The sequence below is a fragment of the Geotrypetes seraphini genome, chromosome 19 (genome assembly GCF_902459505.1).
Source record: "Geotrypetes seraphini chromosome 19, aGeoSer1.1, whole genome shotgun sequence".
Taxonomy (NCBI): Eukaryota; Metazoa; Chordata; class Amphibia; order Gymnophiona; family Dermophiidae; genus Geotrypetes; species Geotrypetes seraphini.
In genome coordinates, this window is record NC_047102.1 from 6,672,644 (window position 1) to 6,696,069 (window position 23,426).

The 23,426-nt window shown below is 40.6% G+C and overlaps 2 protein-coding genes across 4 annotated transcripts in view; both read left to right on the top strand.

Annotated features, from left to right (window-relative positions):
• CAPRIN1 (cell cycle associated protein 1) overlaps positions 1-7,598 on the top strand; it is a 45,391-nt gene extending 37,793 nt beyond the window's left edge. For 2 of the 3 annotated variants that reach the window (XM_033928220.1, XM_033928219.1), the window contains exons 16-19: positions 716-910; positions 1,926-2,026; positions 3,995-4,058; positions 6,398-7,598. In XM_033928220.1, the coding sequence (XP_033784111.1) occupies positions 716-910; positions 1,926-2,026; positions 3,995-4,058; positions 6,398-6,462 (425 nt within the window). In that variant the 3' untranslated portion in view covers positions 6,463-7,598. Of the gene's footprint in view, positions 1-715; positions 911-1,925; positions 2,027-3,994; positions 4,571-6,397 lie in introns of those variants that run through there. The other variant, XR_004537578.1, reaches the window with a different exon arrangement.
• A 662-nt stretch (positions 7,599-8,260) lies between these two features.
• NAT10 (N-acetyltransferase 10) overlaps positions 8,261-23,426 on the top strand; it is a 32,353-nt gene continuing 17,187 nt past the window's right edge. The window contains exons 1-11 of the mRNA XM_033928218.1: positions 8,261-11,167; positions 13,920-14,043; positions 14,563-14,654; positions 15,598-15,769; positions 17,296-17,418; positions 18,016-18,077; positions 19,494-19,608; positions 20,649-20,756; positions 20,946-21,079; positions 21,174-21,267; positions 21,604-21,702. Of these exons, the coding sequence (XP_033784109.1) occupies positions 13,936-14,043; positions 14,563-14,654; positions 15,598-15,769; positions 17,296-17,418; positions 18,016-18,077; positions 19,494-19,608; positions 20,649-20,756; positions 20,946-21,079; positions 21,174-21,267; positions 21,604-21,702 (1,107 nt within the window). The 5' untranslated portion in view covers positions 8,261-11,167; positions 13,920-13,935. The remainder of the gene's footprint in view (positions 11,168-13,919; positions 14,044-14,562; positions 14,655-15,597; positions 15,770-17,295; positions 17,419-18,015; positions 18,078-19,493; positions 19,609-20,648; positions 20,757-20,945; positions 21,080-21,173; positions 21,268-21,603; positions 21,703-23,426) is intronic.

The following is a 23,426-nucleotide window of genomic DNA, read 5'->3' on the forward strand; positions in this document are numbered from 1 at the left end:
ACTTCAGTACAGGAAGAGGCGGTCGGAGCATACAGTGAATCATTTCCTTCACTCGCCAGCCCTCAGGCTGCCCTCTCCTGTCTCCCCTGCCTAAAAATCTTATTTGCAAATTATTGAAATTTGCAGGGGTTCCTGGAATGGAACCCCCTTGAATATTGGGGGAGTACTGTAGTGGGAAATAACCCTATGGTCTAGAATGTCTCACCTATATACTGGAAAAGAGCTTACCAGGGTAAGTACATAATCTCATTTTCTAACAGAGTAGTTTCCTACTGCTTCTCTAAACTTCCAGTATATTGTAACCAGGGATTGGATCTACAATCATGAGTCTGCCTTCATACTTCCCCAGACATTCTTTCCTCCCCTATTCATGTTTCCTTGTAGCTTAGGTGAGTCTAGCTATCATAGTGACAATGCTCAGCTGGGAGCCCTACTTCAGAGCTTTTCTCCAGAATTCTGTAATTGAAAATCTGGCTGCAAGGTGTGACTTTTGCACCTTAACTGATTTTTCCTCTCCCCACCCTATCTTGAGCACTTTAAGCATTGTATCTACAGTTTTAGCCTTGGCCAGCCGAAACAAGAGACCCTGAGCAGGGACTTTAACCCAGGTCCCTTTGCTTAGGTGTTGGAGTCATCCTGTTTTGGTGTCTTCTCCCCCCCCCCTTGAAAAAAAAAAATGTGACAAGTAACTTATTTTATCTATTTGGTTTTAAAGTGGTTGGTACATACCATGCCTCGCCAGATCAATCTCATCAGGTGGGAGGAAGCCACCAGCAGCCTTCGCAGCAGAGCACTGGATTTCCACGCAACGCTCAGCCTTATTATAACAGCAGAGGTGTGTCGCGTGGTGGATCACGTGGAACACGTGGCTTAATGAATGGCTACAGAGGACCTTCTAATGGTTTCAGAGGTAAGAAATTTTATGGTTCTGCACCAAGCCCTTGCTGCAGGCTCGGTGTTAAAGCCCAGATGTCATCTTGTATTTTTTTTTTGTTTTAAGCTTGATATAACTGACACAGGCTCATTGCTACCAGGCTTTGTCTCATTTCTTCTGTGCATATGCATAGCATGATAAATTGCCATTTGGGGAAATATATCATTTGTAAGTTAATGCTGGCTAGAGATACTTTGTAATCAAGGAAGGACCTGCAAGATAATTTTCAGAGGGAAATGTTCAGTGGCATTTACTAAATTTAGGCTAGTGAACCTCATAGGTAGAAAAACATCTGTGGATTTGCAGCTGCAGTAAAGCAGGCTGCAAAGTACATAGAGATTTCAAAATGAAATCCCTCAGTGTAATTTCCTTTTCCAACAAATCTTCAATCCAATTGAGCAATTCACTGGCCAACAAGCATTTTGCTACTGGAGTTCTGTCACCTGTACCTTAACAAGGGCCACATGCTGACTAAATCTGAAAACAGTTTTCATCTTATCACATCCTGTTTTTAAGTTATGTATCAGTTTGTTTATATCATTTTCGTCAATAATAGAGTTGTGATGAGCCAAGGTTTGTTTCATTTTTGTGGTTGTACTTTTTCACATTAATCCTGCTCTCTTTACTCATGGCTAACAGGGAAGAGCAGTTTTCACCTGTGAGGGTTCTACCCAGGTGACTTGTTATCCAGACCAGTGTATACCTTTAGGAAATTGCCGGCCTTTTTTATGCCTATCACCAATTTGTATTTGATCACTAGCAGTTCGTGTTTGGTAAAACCACCTTCTAGCTTTGACCCACCCAACTTTGTGCCAGTTATAAATTTCTTTTTGATGATTGCTTAAAACAGCATGTAGCCACATCTGTTTACTGGTATGCATGGTTTAGACTGTCATCCTCTACTGTGAAAATATTTGCTCCCAGAAATCTGTGGTACATCAGAATGCTTAGAAAGTAATTTTCAGTAACTGTCTTGAACTTTCTATTTTAGGTGGATACGATTATCGCCCATCTTTTCCCAACACTCCAAACGCTGGTTACACTCAGTCTCAGTTTAATGCTCCTCGTGATTACTCTAACAATTATCAGAGGGTAAGGAATAGTTCTATAAATACTTTATTATGACCTTGCATTTGTTTTTTTTCTTTTTGCAAGGACTCTAGTTTTTTTGGGATGGCCTTGGTAAATTACCAGAAGCAACATAATTTATCTGTTAAATTGCTCTTTGCAATTGTGATGGTAACATTTTTGCCTCTTCTGGCTATATTGCTTTTTATTTTCTTAAATATCTTCTCAACATCTAAGTAAGGGGGAGAGAGGGCAGGGGTCATCAGAGATGTGGGGTGGGGGGAGTGTGGTTGCATAGTGACAGAAGAGACGGCATTTCTCCTTCTGCCAGGGGTATGCGTTGCTTAATGGTGGGTGAGAGTGGACATCTCTCCTGCTGCTGGGGTGTTGTTGCTTGGCGGCGGGAGAGAGTGGGTCTCTCTTCCGCTGTCAGGTAGAGGGTTGCTTGACTTTGGTGGCTCAATTTGTTGGAGTTTTTTGTGGGTTTTTTTTTTCTCTTTTTACGTTTATTCTATGCATGTGCCCATTGCTATCACCAGCGATGGGCACGTACAAATTTAGCAAATCTTCGCTACTCTCCACCAACCTCATTTGCACGAGCATTTTTTGGAGTTTGACTCGCTTTATTTAATCACTACTATAACGGCTGCATCTGCAGCCTGTGGGTTTTTAATGCAAATTTTTGAGAATCTAGTCCTGAGTTTCCACAAAAACTCAATGAACAAAAGGCAGTGTAACTCTCCAGTTTTGTACTCTGGAAATTTCTGTAGGGAGACTGGAACCATTTTTAGTAATACTGACTATGAGAAATTAGGAAAGTGGCATTGTGGTCATGAACCCTTCAGCACCTATGTTATGAAAAATGTTGCGTGTTGCTCTCAGGGTAGAGAAGGATTTCTTTTTTTAATTTAGAAAAACTAAGTCAGTTGTATTAAAAAAGGCCTGTGGACAATTTTATTGTAGGTTGAGGTGTGTGAAGTTTAATATTTGTAATGTGCAGTCTGTTACGCCACATATTTCCAAGCAACTATCAATATTTTTTTTTTTAAATAATCATTCTCCACTGTTATCTGGATTGATTGGCATCCCAAAGATAGAAAAATGGTTTCCTGAAGAGTTAGTGCTTTCTTAGGAAAAGACAATTGAGTGCCCATGTTGAGACAAAAGGCTCAAGACCCTGCTACCAAGATCAGAAGAGTACAAAGACCTCATACCTAGACAAAAAAAACAGGGTAAGGGTTTTGATTGGTTTCAGGACAAATAAGCAGTGTTCTAGCCCCCACTTCTGGCTAGTTATGACTAGACAGCTGAATCTTCCAAATCATAAGTGATGGTTAACAATTTACGTCTAGTGGCAGTCCCGTTAAATGGCCACCAAAAATGTTGGTTTATCTAAAACCAGGACCTGGGTCATAATTCTCCCCCACCTTGGGAGGGCCAATATGATCACACCTTCAACAGGAGAAAAGGGACCATGTTGACCCCAAGCACCTCCTGGTCTTTAGAGTGGAGGATTCAGACCCATCGTAGTCCTAAGGGCCATGAATAACTTCCTGAAAAGGGAAGACTTTTAACATTCTTTGACATCATTTTCTTGCTGCTTTTAAACTGAGCAAACTGGTCATATCCACGGAATCTCAATAGGCCTGCTACCAAATAGATCCAAGAACTATAAAGACAAAACAAAACTTGAATCTGTTCCAAACATAGTAAAGGTTACTAATGCAGCTCCAGTTAATGAGTTAAGTGCACTTTAGCAAACCTTAGTGGCACGCTGACCTTGCCAATGTCAGCAGTTCCTTAATCCCTTGTAAGCCTGTGCCACCCTTAGGCTATCCCGTTGTAATGATTTAAATTCACTTTACCATAACTGAAGAATGTAAGGCATTATGATGTAAATAAAATAGATTCAAAATAGCACTGGATTTATTTTGTGTGTGTGTATGCACAAAATCTGGTGTATTCTTTTAACTCTAGTATTTTCTGTTCTAGGATGGATATCAGCAGAATTTCAAACGTGGCGCTGGACAGGGTGGACCTCGGGGAGCCCCTCGAGGTAATTCTCAAGTGATGCGTTCCTAGTTCTGCTCACCAGGCGTTTTGATCCATTCTAGAGGGTTGAGGAGTATAACGAACACTTATTACATACAACTATCAAATAGGCCACAAGTCAAGAACCTATTTAACGTGCCCAGAACTTTGTTGGAATTGTTAAATTAGTTGACGCTATTGAATTATATTATTGCTTTAAAATCATTTTAACTTTAAAACTCAGTTAAAAAATGTATGTTTGCATCAGGATTATTCAACTGCCTTTTTTACTAAAACAAAAATCAGTCCTGAACACTTGAAATTCTTTTAACTTATTTTTTGTAAAAGTTTTACTACCATCTCAATGCTGCTGCTGACCTATGTGGGAGTGTTCAATTTTTATGCAGAGATAAGATTACATAGGATTTTGACCAAGCTGTATCTTTCTTTTCTGCCTTTTATAGCTCCCATAATTTCTGAATTTGTATATTGATGTTGCTTCTTGAGTTTCAATAAAATTGTGTTGCGTTACCTGCAGTTTGTGGTGGAGTTTTGCTTATTTCTTCTGTTTTGGACACTGTTCCTTTCACTCTCTCTCTCTCTCTCTCTCCTTCCTTACTCAGCTCCTTGAGCCTGGTGAAAGGTGATTACATAAAGCTGTTCAGATATTGGTAGTACAGCATATGTACTTTTCCTCTATTTTTGCATAAAGATGTGTAAAGAATGGCGTTCCATCAGTTAATGTGTAACTGCCCAGAAGATTTGGTTTGAATAAAGAACCAAAAGAATACAAGATATTGTGTGTGCACTTTGTTCTTTGTCATGTGCACTTAAGGCACTATGTTTAAAAAGTAGCAAATAATTATTCCCAAGATTCTCACCCCTTCAGAGCTTAACTCTGCTCCACTCAGAGCCACATTGGTGTGGGTGACTTGAACCATCATAGTCCTTTAGTTAGTGATCTAGAATTTTGCTCAGTTATCACACTCCCTTTGATTGGTGTGATGCACTCTTTATCTTTAAGCTGGCTGATTGGAAATGGATTTTGATTAGTACTTCATTTAGGCCCCTATCCAAGACTGCAGTCATTTCTCCTACCTTCAGATGCCCTTGAAACATGGGCTTTCAGACCCAGTGGCATGCAGCTCTGTTGCAGGGTCAAACTCTGTTTACTGCAGTATGCTTTATTCTTCCACTTCAAATGAAAAAAGCCTTGGGTTTATGTAGCTGCTTTCCACAGGCTTTGGACAACTGTGTGCTTTCACTTTTCTGTGTACGTTACTAGAGTACTCACCACTGCTGCAGGGAATTCTCTGTGTATGTGTGTGTGATATATATAAATACACACTCACATACAATATGTACTATGTAGAAAAAAATGGAAGAGATTGTGCATGATACCGTTAGAGAGATATGGATGCATTCCAATATAAGAAAAATGATTCAGTAGAGAAAGTTTGAAGTTGCTAAAGCATTTTTCGGATACATTTCTCAGGTGGTCAGTATGCAAATTTATCACCCCACAGAGAATATATTTTTCGATTAAGGAAGATTAATGTGATATCTCGGTGTTTAAATGAAACTCAGAATTCTCTTTCTAAATAGTGCCATTGTAAATAGGATCTTGATTGCAGGTTACATAAATGTAATATGTTCAGTAATAAACACCTTGGGATTTTTGCTATATGTTCAATAATGACATTCTGTTGCATGGTAGAGATGAAGCTTTGTGATCATTTTTTTTCTTGCGAAATTAACTTTGAAGGCACATACAGATGACAATTTTAAACATGTGCTGTATTATGCTGAAATTGCATGTAAATAGTTCACCAAGATGAATATTCATTGAAATGTATCGGCATATAAAGATTTTAAGAGGTTACTCATGAACCAGTAGCTGGAAGCCACGGGTTTAACGAAATTCATTTTATTTCCTTATGTAAAAGGGTACTGGTAAATCTGAGTTTAGCCACTGGACTTTTATCACTTTATACAAGTAGAAAGGGGTACTTTTAGCCTGTTTATGGAAAATCAGACTGATAGAAGAGCTTGAATGAAAATATGTACCTGATAAAATCTAGAAGGGTGAAGACTACAAGCAAAGAAAAACATGTAAAAAGAGTATACAGTTAACAAGGTTTTTGCCCCAGAAACATATTTTAAGCAAAGTTTTTGTGATTTACTGTCTCGCACAACATAGAAAAGTGAAATCTCATGTCCTGTGACAATTAGGATGAATTTCTTCTTGGGTTCAAGAGCAGGTATGTGATCTGGGATAATAAAGTACAAATTCCCAGAGTGAATGGTGCCGATAGAAACTCTTGTGTATTGAGGCATAAGTTAAAATCTGTCTTTATTTTCTAGGTCGTGGAGGGCCTCCAAGACCCAACAGAGGGATGCCTCAAATGAACAGTCAGCCAGTGAACTAAATTAACTCACAGGATTACTGTAAAGCAGAAGTACACTGGCCAGTGTGTCACAAATATTACCAGAAGAAGAGTTTTACTTAGCAGGAAGTGCATTCTAAAGGGACTGTATTTTCATACCCTGGTTAAGATATGACTACAGTTGTCACCTTATTAACTGGACTCAAAAGGAAAATTATATTTTTTTATGCTGCATGTTCTGTCATCAGTATTCATCTTGAGCCCCCCCTACAAATGGTCCAAATCTGCTTCCTCTGACTAATGCAACAAAGATAAGTTTTTCAGTGTGCTCAGAACTTCATGGGGTTTGTTTTTTGTATTTTTGAAGCGACCGGAAGATTTGAAGTTTACCAACCAGGTTTATATTCAACAATAATGTAACCAATTGGGGACTGAAGCTTTTTAAATTTTCCCTAGTCATTTGATCCTGATGCACAACACTGAATAAAACCAGAACATGATACAGAAGCGACCTTTCACAACTTTTTTTTTTCTTCTGGCAACTGGAACATTAAACATCTTAAATATATCCAAGAATGATGTTGCATCTATCTTCAGCCATTACATAGAAGCTTAGCAGAAAGCTTTAGGTGGATATTTTGGTATCACTTTTATTGCCAGGTTTATACATACCCTTGTAACAGACTGGCTTAATTTGTATAAATGCTGAGGAGGCTGCAATGATTATTTATACAGAACAGCAGCACGGTGTGATGTTCTGATTATCAGTAATTGCTTCCCCCTTTTTGCAATAGAAATCGGTAATCTATAAAGCCACTTCATACTTACTGTGAAGCTGAGGAATTTTGAAACACCTATTTATTCTCAAATAGTGGCTTCTTATAAGGACTGGTAATGTAGATATTTCATTCCTTATAACGTGTCCATTCTGTCATTAATACTTGACCTTGCTGCACTGGCATTTTAGATGTTAATCCTAGTACTGTTGGACCTATCTAGTGTCTAGTCATATTTGATTACTGTAAATTGGTAAATCCCTGATTCTGTGGTCTTGTTTCAGGCCCCTGGCACCCTCCAAATGTCACAGGAAAAAGTCTCCTTAGAATGATAGGTTTTCTTTCTTAACGCTATCAGGAATATGTCAATTACAGCAACCTTTATAAATAACATTGAAAGACTAAAAGAGTGGGAGTCTGTGTTTTTGAGGAAATGAATTTGATATATCCTAACAAGTTCAATTAGTTATGCCTATGTCCTATAATTGAACTAATGTTGATTAATTTGGAAATTGTAATAGCTGTAAGCTCACACATAGGGAAAGCATACATAGCATGGCTTATGAAATTCTTTCCAACACCTCTCCACTTGTGCATGCCTGTTTTGCCTTTGTATCTGAATTTTGCAAGTGTAAGGTGTGTATGTGTGCAGATGCTTTTGTATTGCTATCCATTTTGTGTGCATGAGGGGAGGGACATTTTGGGCATGTTATTATGGTAATTGCAAGGAGTACTTTAGGGAATATGTTCAATTTCTTTAGTATCCCTCCAGACCGGCACAAAAATGGATGGGTTCACGCTCTTCTGCCTGCAGGTGGAAACATACTAACTTTTGGCTTCAGTACAAGTGGACTGTGCAGTCTACTGAGGTTTGTTTGAGCCTGTTGGATCTGATTTAGTGAATCTTTCTTGTCCCGAATGCTAGGAAGTTTTTCTTTACCCAACGTGTGGTGGACACCTGGACTGCGCTTCCAGAGGGCATAATAGGGCAGAGTACGGTACAGGGGTTCAAGAACGGATTGGACAATTTCCTGCTGGAAAAAGGGATAGAGAGGTATAGATAGAGGATTACTGCACAGGTCCTGGACCTGTTGGGCTGCCGCGTGAGCGGATTGCTGGGCACGATGGACCTCGGGTCTCACCCAGTGGAGGCATTGCTTAAGTGCTGTCTGGACAGAGCTTGAGTGACCCTTTTGGGCGTTCTACCGACCTCAGGAGTGCCACATTTTGGAAGGGTCTGTTGCTTGCCTCAGCCAAGTCCATGGATCTCAGTGTAGCAGCCCACCCTACCCTGTGGCTTTGGGCTTGGTCAGCAGATGCGGCATCTATGGCTTTGGGGATTTGTTTGTCGCAGCCTGTGCTGGTGGCTGCAATCTTCCAATTTGGTTCAGGGAGTGAGTCTCGATTAGCTCCCATGGAAGCCAGTTTCTTTGGTTGGGGAGCTCAATGTGTCTTTTGCTCCATGCAGGGTTGCTGGTCTTCGCTGGAGGCATCCTGCTTGATCACTGTGCTGGAGACCAGAGCCATTTGGGTAGCATTGGTAGAATTCCACTCCATACTGGAGAGCAAGTCCCTTTGAGTTCTCTCAGACAATGCCATGGTAGTGGCTTAATGGTCAGGGAGGCACCTAGTCATCTCTGATCATGGAATGGGTGGAGGCACATCTTCTGGACATGTAAACTCATCTGCTCTGTGCTAGGCTGGAGCGATGATAAAGAATGTTGATTTAAAATGGCGGAGAATGAACTTGTAGATAATCAGAATGAATGGGAATGTACAGCATTGTGTTATATTCAGGGCTGGAGGCAAACTTCACTTCATTCCTCTGCCAGCAGGTGAAGATGGAGAGACATGCCTTTTGGTATAAGTAGCCTATGCAGTCCCATCTACAATCAGGCTGTTCTTAGTCTCTAGCAGGTGCAGGTGGTAAGCCTGTACAATCTTTCCATTTGATAGTTAGGGCCTGATGGATCGGGTTAGTGAACTTTTTATTGTCTGGACAGACCTGTGGGGGAGGGGGGGGGGGTTCCACACTTGCTGTGTTGAGTCCCTTCACCTCCCCAATATTATTTCTTTAGAGGAGCCTTAGTAGTATGCCTAGCTATCCTTAAGGCACAGACTACAGCTTTGAGAGCCTGTGCAGTCTACTCTCTTATCCTGGACACGCTTTCCGTGGTGGCAAAAAGCAAAATATATATTAATTGGGAAGCATGCGTACTTTATAAACGAGGCTTTGCTAGAGTTTATAAAGTATTTTTAACATGCAAGGGTTCAATTTAATTCTCCTATAGAATAATGTTGTATTAGTTTGAGCTACAAATTTAATTTGCATTCACTTACTACATTAAATATGGAAATCTTTATGCAAGCACAGCAGATCTTAGGAAAGATGAAGCAGAAACAAAATCAGTCATTGCATAGTACAACTGCTTATGGAGAACATCTGTACCAGAAGGAACCACAGGAAAACTAATTCTTAATCCTACAAGAAAGTAGAGGAACAACAAACAACTCTAATTATAAAATGTTAGATCCTGCCATTGGACTCATATTCAGTGGTTTCATTTATTTGAATTGCTGCAGTCGTTATACATGGATATACTAGAAGAGCATGGAAATGGATGCTAAAGTCAGACTAAAGTCATATCTTTTACGGGACTAACTAGCCCTATATAAGTGGCAATGACTGATTATACTGCCACAGCTTTCCTGCTGATCTACTTGCCTATGCAGAAACATTAAGTTATGCCTGCTGACCTACTCACTTATGTGGAAACAGTAAGTTATGTCAGCAGGAAGGTTAGGGCGATGATCTGTTTAAAGGCACATGGAAGAGGTTTCAAAAGTTTTTAGCTGTTGGCTACCTCACAGGTGGGCCAATGTGTGGCTATGCCTATTTATTTATTTTGTTTTCTATCCCATGCAAGTTTTTTCCATATAAGTTTTTATCCTAACTTGGCACATACTATTTTTTTAAAAAAATGTCATACCTGCCTATTCCTAGGCAGTTTACAAAATACAATCAGGCACATACAATAATTTCATACAAATATGCAACACCTACATTAGTTTCTTCAAAGAGACAAATACCTAACATTTGCCATGTAATAGCAGCAGCAGTATCCTCATGAACCTTAAATAAGCAATCATTTAAATGCTTCTATAAATAGAGTAGTTTTTAATACTTAAATTTTTGAAGATCAAAAAGTGCTCTCAATACTCCTGTTAAATTGTTCTATAAAGTCATTCCAGCTAAAGAAATTGCAGATATTCTAATACTTCATAATGTGCTTTTGAAAAATCTGTCAATGATAGTTGTATCACAAATCCCCCTTCACATCTTAAGGTTCTGAACAACCCCTAGAGTGTCATTTACCTGGGTTAGGTATCAAGGAGTGCCTTGATGAATAACCTTAATCTAGTTATAGTGTAAGGTTTTTCTGTCTGTGCGTGCATTTTGTACATAATTAGACTCAGCTGCAGATAAAAATAAGAGCCTTTTTTTCCCCAAGTTCTTTATTCGTTTTACATCATACAACAAGTGAACAGAAATATATCATTAAAAATATTCTGGTGCATTATTTAACACACTGCTTTGGTTGTGGCCCGCGGTTAACTAGCACTGCGCAAAAGTCATCCCCTGCAGTACTGGTACGTGGATCTAGTTGCACGTGCAAGTAGCCACACGCATGCGCCCTCTGATGCAAGAGCGGCTGCGCCCAATGTCCACGGGAAGAAGAGGAAGCGATACTCGGCTACGTCCATGCTCGCAGATCCCGTTCTGTGCAGGTCTCCAGTTCCAACTTTTGCCTTTGAGAGCGCCCGCCCTGAAGCCCCGCCCTCCTCTGACGTAACTTCCCGTTTCCGGCACGAGACACGCTTCCGAGAGGGAAGAAGAGAGGCTGGCAGCGGAGGGCGACGGGATACCGGAGAAGGGAAAACTGCGGCGCTGGCGGATCTCGGGAAGGGGGGTGAGTTTGACGGTAGGAGGGGGGAGAAGTGCTGCCTCGTGGACAAGGAAAGAGTGAGCGCTTGTAGACCACGAGGAGGGAGGGGAGGCGGTCTCCGAATGCTCGTAACTAGGGGGGTCCGGACGGCTTTTCAAAATCCGGCACTTTGGTCCGGGTTTTGAAAAGCTGTGTCGAGCAGGGAGGAAGTCGTCACATAGCATCCGCGCATGCGCGGACGTCCTCTCTGCCCGCAAGCAGCGGGGCTTGGGGGCGGGGCTAGGAGGTCCGGATTTTCCAAAGGGAAATCTGGCAACCCTACTTGTGACTTGATATCTCTGTATCTCAAGCTGTTGGGGCAGTCTCTGGGGATTTATGCTGAAAGCCTCGCAGTAGAACTCTTGCTCTACAACCTGAACCCTCCCCCCCCAAAAAAAAACCCAAACACACTCACTGGGTCAGTTTTGGCCTGAGTGCATTGGTATAAAGCAGGGCTGCCCAAGTCCAGATCTACTGGCAGGCCAGGTTTTCAGGATATCCACAAGGAATGTGCATGAGAGAGATTTGCCTGCACTGTGTTCTTGGTATGCAAATCTCTCTCATGCATGTTCATTGTGGATATCCTGAAAACCTGGCCTGCCAGTAGATCTCGAGGACCGGACTTGGGCAGCCCTGATCTAAAGGCATCCCTCTACCTGACACGACTCCCCCCACCCCCAACATTCTGAAGAAAAAAAAAGCACACAACCTAATCTGTGATGTCCAGTAGCATCTCCCCCAGGTGGTTCTATCTTCATATAGGAGCTATATCCACTCTAACTTGGTCCTCTTAAAATAAGATGGCATCTGACCACATGCATGCATCTTGCAAATTAGTGAAAATTCCCTTATTTTGCGGACTGACATTGCCCATTGTACCCCAGGATGTTTTCTGCATGTTGGTTGACCATCAAATGTTACTGATGATGTTGGAATAAATGAAGCAATGTATAATTGGTTTCAAGGTTGTTGTGGGTTTTTTTTAAAGTTGTATCAAGTGAAAATGTCAGGCTTTCTTTCCTTAGATTGGGTTCCAGAGTATGGTGTACCTCAAGGTACACCAATCTCACCAAATTTATTTAGCATCCTAATGGTCCCACTGGTGTGGAGACTCAAACAACTGGGTCTGAATCCATTTATATATGTTAATGATATTGCAATTTTCAGTGATATTCAAGATATTTTGGGTGAATAAAGAGAGGGCTCAACACCCTGGAACAATGAGCTGCAACTTTTAGATTGAAGCTTAATAGGGAAACAACTAATTTTTGGTTGTTGGGCAGCCCCTTTAATTCCAAACAAATTGAAAGTTTGACAATGTCTGCTATGCAATAGAGGAGAATCTAAAAATACTTGGGGTAGTGATTTATAAGCATAATGTTTAAACAACAAGTGGTATCCATTACTGTTAAGACTTTTTGAATAGTGTGGAAGCTTAAAAGTATTTGAGCTTAACTCATCGACGCCCTCTTTACAACAATGACGATGATCCAATTATTGTAGATGGAACATCAGTTGGTTCCTCATATGGAGTCCCGTGAGGGTCAGTGTTTCCAGGATATATGGGCCCCTTTTTGGAATACTTTAATGCCTGTGGCACGTAGCTATCTGCTTAATATGTAATGTTCCTTTTTGCTTATTCACTTGTCTTGAATCAGTCACCCTGTTCTGGTGCTCTGGCAATGGTGGTTCAGGAGACACGATAATATCTGGGCCACACCTATAGTTTGGTTAGAGTAGGGGGAGGGGCGAAAACTGAAAAATTGTTGATATCCGTGTTGCAGACTCTGGAACTTTATTATTGTGTTGGCTATTGCTGTATATTTTTGTCAGAAGTTCTTCTTTGTTCTGTTCAATAAAGATGATATTTTTAAAAAAAGTATTTGAGCTTATTTTTCAAGTAGCACAGTTCAGACTTTGGTCCTAGCCAATTTAGACTACTTTAGTATTGTTTATTCATGATGTAAGTAGGGCATTTAAAACAAAACTTCAGACAGCTCAAAACACTGCAGCAAGATTGATATATAGCATCTCAAAATATGAGAGAGTAATGCCTCCTTTGCCATCATTACACTGGTTACCAGTAGAGGCTCGCACAACATTATGATGGATGCTGAAAGTTCTCAGCCCAACTATGAAGGAAAGGACATGGAGCCATGAAACTTACAAGTTATGCCGCATATTCACCCCCTAGGTTCATCACATATGGCTCATCGTTTCTGAAGTTTCTGTAACATTTCCTAAAATACCCTGATGTCTGGTCACTGAAATACTGCTCCGCTGCTGCAATCATCTCCGAATCACTCAAAAATTGTCACCCCTTCAAACTTTTTTTAAGGTTTGGAAACGGAAAATAGATGGCGCAAGATCTGATCTGAAACCCCAACTGTGTCAAAACATCCATCGTTTGCCAGCCTTGTGAGCAGGTGCATTGTCTTACAAAAAGATAACTCCTTTCTGTTGCTTCACTCTCCTATGAACATCGGAGCACTTACTTCACTGGCCCACGCTAAAAACCTCCATGTTAAAAAAAAAAAAGGGGGGGGGTAGGTCTTTCACAGAAAAGGAACAGTAAATTTGTGAAAGGCTTGACATAAAATTCAAATGTTTAAATGTACTTTGCATTATTTGGTAAAAATGGAAGATAATACATAGGTATAAGTGTTCACTAGGGAAGTAGTAGGGTTATCCGCACTAGATTATTATGTTGTAGTTCACTGTCAATTGTATTTTGCAGACATTTATACTGAATAATGCAACGCAAAAAGATAGACAATCGCATTCGGGTGCTAATAGAAAATGGAGTGGCAGAACGACACCGGAAAATGTTTATAGTAGTTGGTGATCATGGCAAAGATCAGGTAATGACAAATGAAAAGTTGACAAAGACCTGTACCCAGAATAAATTGATATAATTATGGCTGAAATATGGACTGATAATATTCATTGTCCTATTTTGATTTTCCTGAAGATTGCTGTGAATTAGTTAAAATATGAACTTGCTATGATGTTTTTTAAACTCAGTTGAGAATGTTAACTTAATATTCAAACATTTTTTACATCACTTATAATATGAATGGCTATATTATTTTAGCCTGTAAATTTGGGATTACTTTGATTGATTGCAGTGTTTCTAGTCTCTTTAGTACAGAGTTCTATTTATTTATATTACTGTATATATTTATAGTCCGCTTTAATTCTAAAGCAGAATACAGTTTATATGGGGGCTTCTAGGCCACTTTTCTGGAGGGAAAAAAATCATATAAGGGGGTTGAGGCAGAAAGTTGTATGTTAGGGCTCTGTGCTAATAAAATGCAGCATTCCTAATGTATATGTGAAAGGAAAAAAAAAACATACTGCCATTTTAACTGTCTTGACAGGTGGTCATACTCCACCACATGTTATCCAAAGCCACTGTGAAGGCAAGACCATCTGTCTTATGGTGTTACAAGAAAGAGCTGGGATTCAGCAGGTAACGTTCTCTACAACTTATGTAATGGTTCATTTCTTCAGTGCACCTCCAGATCGGCACAGAAACGGATGGGTTGACGCTCCTCTGCCAGCAGGTAGAGACTGAGACACTAACTTTTGGATTCAGTACAAGTGGGCTGTGCAGTCCCTATTACAGTCAGCCTTTCTCAGTCTCCAGCTGGTGGAGTGGTAAGTTTTGCAGTCTGTGCTGAGGTTGGATCTGATTAGTGAATCTTTCTTGTCCCTTGTGCTGTCTGGACAGAGCTTGGGGGACCCTTTCAGGGGTCCTACTGACCTCGGGGGTGCCATACCCAGAAGGGCCGAGTCCCTCCCCCCCAATTTCCCACCTCCCCAGGTTTTCTGAATTTAGAGGAGCCTCAACTGTACTCCTGGCCACCTGTTCAGCACAGACTACAGTTTAGAGTGCCAGTGGGGTCTGCTCTCTTGATACAATTGGTGAGCTGTGAGAAGTTTAAAAAAAAATAAAAGGAGCATAAAGTGGTCCTGAGGCCGCTGTTTTTGTACGGCGCTTCTTATGCGTGGGTTTTTAGCACATTCAGTATGAGTGCATTTTATGTGGGTGCTGAGCAGTGGATGCGGCTGGCGGATACACAAAATGTTCCGTCTAGGGCAGCAGCTTCAGTCAAAGTTAAACATTCGATGTGGACAGCCACAGAAACACAAAAAACCCATCAGTATTTTACTTTTTATCTGCAGGAAGAGTGGGCAGGTTTCAAATAGTCCTTTTACCCTGATGATTCAGGTAGGGGTGGGGTAGATGGGAGGGTTGAAGGTTTGCTTAAGGTGCTTAATACCTTTGCACCAGATTTGATTAACACGACCTGAGGTATAAAAAGTATCAAATGAGTCCTTGAGTGGTAAAAGGAGGAGACTTACTTGACGGTTTGCCTATAAATCTGATCATCAGATACGTTCTTTTGTAGCCACCACAAGAAGAAAATGAGAAAATTACAAAAGAGAATAAAAAGTGGAACATTTAATGTAAAGGAAGATGATCCTTTTGAGCTCTTCATAGCTTCGACTAACATTCGGTACTGCTATTATAGCGAAACCCATAAAATACTGGGCAACACTTACGGCATGTGTGTTCTTCAGGTAAGTGTTTCTCAAGTATCATTTTAATTAAGTTCCTCTTTTTTTTTTTTTTTTTTTTGCTAACTTATATCAGCGGCAGATGATCACAGGTCAATCACACGACGGCGCTGTATGCAGAATTGCGCCTTCGGCAAAGATAGGCATCGGAAATGTAGGCCAGGGTTTTCCAGGCCTATGTTTTGGGCGCCTATCTATGTCATGAATCGCACATATGTAGGCACTTTAGGCCACTTCTGACACCCACAGTGGCATTAGGCGGCCTAGAGCGCCTATAGGGGTGCAATTCTGGTATCTTCTATTTAGGTGTCAGAAGACACTTTAATGTTGTAGTTTTTGGTTGTTTTAAACGGCGTTTCTTCATTAACTTTAGGCGCCATTTCTAGAATTTCCCCCTAACCCCCTCTTTTACGAACGCATAGCGCGGGTTTTAGTGCCGGCAGTGGCGGTAACTGCTCTGACGCTGATTGGAATTCTATGCGCATCGGAGCAGTTACCTCCGCTGCCGGTGCTAAAACCCGCACTATGCGTTCATAAAAGAGGCGGTAAGTTTGTTAGATATTCCGAATGCTGTACTTGAGTTGAAGGTATTTGGGCTGTACATGCCCTAATCGGTGAAGTGACTGAAATTCAGATGAGAGAACATTTTTCCCTTTTTATTTGGCTACATTTCTCTTTTCTTTTCTCTTTGGAAGACTTCTTTGGCTTTTGGAATCTGAACCTCAAGCTCCCTCCAATTCTTCCGCAAACACCTAAAAACCTGGCTATTCTCAAAACTGTCACACTTCCCCCCTCTTAGGCCTCTCACCTTCCCCCTTTACACCTAACTCTTTAATCTCTCCACTGTAGTTCCTCTCTCATCTTTCTTCCTGTAAACCGTGCCGAGCTCCGCATTCGTGGAGATGGTGCGGTATATAAACCCAAGGTTTAGTTTAGTTTAGTTTAGTTTACTCTTCATCTTTCTCTAACATGTGGGATTCCTTGGTATTGATCACAAACTATGGCAATCTATCGACTGCTAAGAACTCTGCGATCTGAGGGTGCGACCTGATTGTCGTTGGTGCACTTCTCAAAAGTGCATTATGAGAATACGAGAGCCTCGACTGTCTCCCATCATAGGAGTAACGCTGTGGAACAAATTAACTGGACTACAAAGAGCTCTGTCTGATATTCAGAAGTTTAAGGAAATGCTCAAGACTACGCTTTTTATAGAAGCATTCCAATGAATGATTTATTATGGAGAGCTGTGAACTAACTGTTTGCATTGATTGATTTGTCATCTTTGATGTGTGTACAAGATCTATTTGTAAAGCCGCCTAGGCATGGGCGGTTGAGAAATCTTTTCAGTAAAATAAATGAATAAATATGAGGACATTCATCACCGTCATTTTAGCAGTGAACAGTTTAGGAAGTTACTTTCAAACCTTTGATGCATTAATTGTCAACCTGAGAGTCCAGAGATTTTGATGTTTCTGAGTGCAGCACCTTGTCGACTTTCATTTTAACATTACCTGCAATTGGTTCCCCAGGATTTTGAAGCTTTGACTCCAAACTTGTTGGCAAGGACTGTGGAAACCGTCTCAGGGGGTGGACTTGTTATTATACTCCTTCGCTCCATGAACTCGTTGAAGAAACTCTATACGATGACAATGGTATGTTCATTAGTATTTATATACAACTCTTCGTTACAACTTCAGTGCGGTTTACAACGAAGCTTAGGAAAGGTAAAGAGCACCAGTATTTAAAGAACAGATAATAAGAGACAACAAATCCAAACCCAAAAAAAGTGTTAAACTTAGGAAAGACCAATAATATGCTTTTGCCAACTAGAGGCAAATAAATTGTAGATGTGGTGACAGAACTGGAAGAAGAGGGTCCAGAGGACTTTGACTGGAATGTCTTTATGGATTATACAAACAGGAGATGTGCTATACTGGATCGGTTCAAAGTTTCCGCAAGTCCAATATCCTGACTCCAGGGTGGCCGGTTTAGGTCACTTAGAAGCGCCCAACAGATCCCAAAGAATAGATCCATTTCTTGCCGTTCCTTACCAGGTCTACTTGGCTATTAATTGTTGAAGGGCTTTTTCCTTGATGATTTAGGTCAATCCCCTTTTAAACCCAGCCATGACAGATGTCTTTTGACCACATCCTCCATCAATATATTCCACAACTTGTTGGTTGAGATGGTACAATTGGAAGACATGAATAATCATTCCTTATTTATCCATCGTCCTCTTTCTTTTTCAGGATGTGCACGCTCGCTACAGAACGGAAGCGCATCAGGATGTGGTCGGAAGATTTAATGAAAGGTCCATTACCTATTTTATGCTATTGCTTGACTTGGTTAACGTAAATTAAGTGAAATTGAGGTGTCCTGTTTCTGTGTTCTTTTTTTAAACAGTGCATACAAGAATTCATACAAGTTATTTGCATCTATCAATAAAATACATGAGAATCATTTTCACCCCCTCCCCCCCTGATTTCAATGTATTAAAAAAAAACATACAATAATACTTTCAAATCATTAATAGACCAGTCCCTATATATTATCCCTCTCCCTCCCACCCACCCCCCTTCCCTGGATGTGTAAATTATAACCAGAAATAAAGGGAAAAACTATTCAATTAGAATCAATAAAATTGGTCAATGGACCCCACATCAGTTTACATAAGAACATAAGAAATGCCATCTCCGGATCAGACCTTCGGTCCATCAAGTCCGGCGATCCGCACACGCGGAGGCCCTGCCAGGTGTACACCTGTCGTAATTTATAGTCCACCATATCCTTACATGCCTCTCTTAAGGAGATATGCATCTAGTTTGCTCTTGAAGCCTAGGATGGTCGATTCCGCAATAATCTCCTCTGGGAGAGCATTCCAGGTGTCAACCACTCTCTGAGTGAAGCAGAACTTCCTGACATTAGTCCTGAACCTGTCCCCCCTTAGCTTCATTACATGTCCTCTAGTCCGTGTCAAATTGGACAATGTAAATAATCTTCTCTGCTCTATTTTGTCGATTCCTTTCAGTATTTTGAAGGTCTCGATCATATCCCCACGCAGTCTCCTTTTCTCAAGGGAGAATAATCCCAGTGTTATAAGTCTGTCCTCGTATTCCAGTTTTTCCATACCCTTCACCAGTTTTGTTGCTCGTCTCTGCACCCTCTCCAGCAGTTTTATATCCTTCTTTAGGTAGGGAGACCAATGTTGGACGCAGTATTCCAAGTGTGGTCTGACCATTGCCCTATAAAGCGGCATTATAACTTTCTCCGATCTACTCGAGATTCCTTTCTTTATCATGCCCAACATTCTATTTGCCTTCTTTGCCGCTGCCGCGCACTGTGCCGACGGCTTCAGGGTCCTATCTATCAGTACACCCAGGTCCTTTTCTTGTTCACTCTTCCCCAGAGTTGCACCTGACATTTAAAACTGTTTTTTCTTGTTCTCACCTGTGCCTTCTTGGGCAGCCAACCAGAGAGCATGTTTTCAACCCTGGATATGAACGATTGGTTGGTTTCATTGCCCCCAAATAGGATGGACATTACAGCAATTAAAAAAAAGAACTTGAAAGCATGCAGCATGTAGAAACCGGCACTGTATATTGTATCATGCATGTGTTTAGGAAAGGGTATCATGAAACCAGTTTATGAACAATTCACAAAGGGTCAGGAAGGCCTGTCAGGTGGAACGAAGGGACTTTTGCTGGATAATTGTTTTTGTTTGCTGTAGGTTCATTCTGTCTTTAGCCTCTTGCAAGAACAGCCTCGCTATCGATGACCAGCTCAATATCCTGCCTATTTCCAGTCACACCGCAAACATAGCGCCTCTTCCACCAAAGTCACAGGTGAGAGGAGACTTTAGAGAACCAAGGCAGGTTTTTTTCTTAGATGTTCCATACCCTATTAGAGATTAGATTCATACACATTCTGATAAAGAAAGTAGACCAATTTTATCAGATTTATTCTAGTAATCAAATAAGTCTTCACCATGTGAAAAATTGCATAAGTTGAAGGAAAATAAGCTTCACAGAGACCAGTCTTAAGATTATAACCTAACACTTTCCCACTGTACATCTGTACACTAGAGGCCAAAATTGTGGAAACACTTTGAGTTTTTTGAGATTGCAGAACTTTATTTAACTGTTGCTCCAGTAACTCATTTAATCCTGCAACATATGATATTTATAAACATTATTTGATTGTTTTTAAACATTGCTGGTAATATTTGTGCAGTAATTTTTGTTTGTTAGGAATGACTTTTTTTTTATAAATTTATTAATTGTTACAACATAACAAATTCAGGCAATAGGAATGACTTTTAGTCTCGGTCATGTTTCTTTTGTTTGTATTGCTTAGATTTTGAGCGCATACAGGCTCCAATAAAAGATATTTAAACATTAAAGAGGAAGAATCCTTTTTGATCCCAGATCCATAATTACGGGGTTACTGATCCTAGATACATAACGGAGCCCGCTTAGGGATTTGGGCAGCTTGTTCCAAGCATACAGCGCAGCAAGGTAGCCTGATGCATGAAAAGATATTGTAGATTCTCTCATTACGGTGACGGGCTGTATGAGGCCTGACTCTTTGTTTAGGCCCACTTGTACCAGTGTTTTGTCTTGGAGCCTATGCATATAGACCAGACAGGTCAGGTTTTCAGGATATCCACAATATGTATGAGATGGATTTGCATGCCCTGCCTCCTTGAGATGCAAATCTATCTCATGGATATCCTGAAAACTGACCCGCCTGTGGTTCTCGAGGCCCGGAATTGCCTACTCCTGATATAGACAAATGTAGCCTCCCCAGCCGGATAAGACTAAGAAGCTGAGGTGTCAGGCAGTCTAAAGCAGCTACTTCAGTCCAACTTTTTGTTTGTTTGCAGGAGGACAGTCTTTCCCCTCTAGAAATGGAACTAAAGGACCTAAAAGAGAGCCTTCAGGATACACAGCCTGTGGGGGTGCTGGTAGATTGCTGCAAAACACTTGATCAGGTTGGCATCACATGAAGAGATTGGGCTTAGATTAGTTCTGTCTGTCTGATAACAGTCACGAGAGCGCATGCGCCTTTGCGTGAAGAAATGATCTCTGTCGCTGCTTTGCTTCCAAATTCTCAGACAGTCTTTAGTATTCTGGTATACCAGTGGCAGAGATTTTTTTTTTTTCCATGCCCTGTTCTCTAGGCTAAAGCGGTGCTGAAATTCATTGAGGCCATCTCGGAGAAGACGCTGAGAAGTACGGTGGCCTTAACAGCTGCCAGAGGACGTGGGAAATCGGCTGCCCTAGGGCTGGCTATTGCGGGCGCAGTGGCATTTGGGTATATCTTCACATTTTATTTTATATAGGTTTAGTAAGAACTTTTTGGGGTTCTTTTTATAAAAAGACATATGACGCATTCCCCTCTTCTGCAGGTATTCCAATATTTTTGTCACATCGCCAAGTCCTGATAACCTTCATACCCTCTTTGAATTTGTCTTTAAAGGGTTTGATTCAATGGAATACCAGGTCAGTACAGCCAACACCTAGCAAGGGACCTTAGGGCTTGTTTTTAGTTACATGTTTAATAGTACTACATAAAATATTTCCTCTTATAAACTTACCTTCAGGGAACCTTTGTTGTATTTCTGTTCTATGGTGTGAATTGATCCATCTTCTATCTCTTGTGTGTGTTTATTTCCCAATATTCATCATCTCTCTCCAACAATTAGGGTTTTTGTGGGTTTTTTTTTTTTTAAAAGCCACAGTAGCGATTCCCAGCACAGCAAATTACTTGGGAATCGCCACCGTGGCTTTGTAAAAGGGGCTCGTAGTGTATTTCAGCTGTTTGTTTTTCTTCTTTAGGAACATTTAGACTATGAGATTATTCAGTCTCTGAATCCTGAGTTTGAGAAAGCTGTTGTCCGAGTAAATGTGTTTAAAGAGCACAGACAGACCATTCAGGTGAGGAGCTATTTGCTGCAGTCCTCTTTTCTTGTCTTTTATATTTTAGGGCCTCTTTTACGAAGCCATTTAGCTGTGATAACTGCTCCGAAGCCCATAGGGATTTAAAGGGATTCGGAGCCGTTGCCGCACAGCTTTGTAAAAAGCGGGGTTATTTAAGAACATTTGAATTGCACAATAAGAGATCCTGCTGTATATATACACCAGCAGGAAAACCTGAATAATTTTAAATGATTGCTAAAAAGGTATTTATTTTGTTTAAAAAGATTTGGGGGTCATTGATTATTTATTCTAATGATCAGACATCTTAAACACCTAGATAGGTAGGGAAAGATAAATTGATAATATGTTATTGTTAATAAATGGGGATGGGAGGGGTTTCTTTTATAGATAAATATTTCAAAGAATATAAATAAGATTGTCAAGTGATTTATGATAATTTTATGTTTGATTAATTATTATGCACTTGTTGATGGATTTGAAAATGAATAAAGAATTAAAAAAAAAAAAAGAAGAAGTATGGGAACTGAAGCCACTGTTGCATATTTCAGCGCAGGTGGCTTATATGTTTGTGTATTGTTTTTATTATTATGTATGTATTGGTTGTGACCCGCTTTGTATAAAGCGGGATTACAAATGAATAAACTATAAAGGAGAATGTCAAGTTGCAGAAGAATAGCCTTCCTGGGTCAGACCAATGGCCCATCAAGCCCAGTAGCCCGTTCTCACGGTGGCCAATCCAGGTCACTAGTACCTGGCCAAAACCCAAGGAGTAGCAACATTCCAGAATCTCAAAGAATAGCAAGATTCTGAAACCACAAAAGAGTAGCAACATTCTATGCTACCGATCCAGGGCAAACAGTGGCTTCCCCCATGTCTTAATAAAAGACTATGGCCTTTTCCTCCAGGAACTTGTCCAAACCTTTCTTAAAACCAGCTATGCTATCCGCTCTTACCAGCAATGCGTTCCAGAGTTTAATTATTCCCTGAGTGAAAAAAAAATTTCCTCCTATTGGACCAAATGGGTGAAGCAGCAATTCATCAAAGGATGTCCTTTATTTACCAGTGGTGCACAATTGACATCAATCCTACCAATTTAAATACAGTCTATAGTAACTCTTACCATTTAAAAAAAACCGCTTAAAACTTGTTTCCAAAATTTAATAGTTAAGACATTCTTTATCATCCCTCCAGACCGGCACAGACGGATGGGTTTACCCTTCTCTGCCAGCAGGTGGAGACAGAACAGACTAATTTTATGAGGGACTCCATAGCCCACTTGTACTGTAAGAATTCAGTGTGTTCTCAGTCTCCAGCAGGTGGCGTGGTAAGCCTGTGCAGTCTTCTAAATTTAGGCCTTGGCAGGGTCTGTTGGAAAGGTTTTGTCTGCTCCTATTTCTGGTTGGACTGAGCTAGGGTCCTGTGGGACCATTACCACCTCAGGGGTGTCACACTCGGTTGGTGTAGTCCCTCCCCCAGAGTTCGCCCCCCATTTTTTTCATATTTCTTAGTTGACTTGATCTATTTCTTTGCATGTAATCTGCTGTGAACTATTTGTTGGCAATACCAAAATATAAATGATCTAACTGTTCAAGAAAATTCTCATAAATGTACAACAAATAAATGAAACAGGAGTGAAGAGAGGAGACTTAAGATTAAGAAGAAGTAATAAAGCTAAGAAACAGCTTGGCACTCTTAAAGGAGGATTACTTGATCTTCTAAAA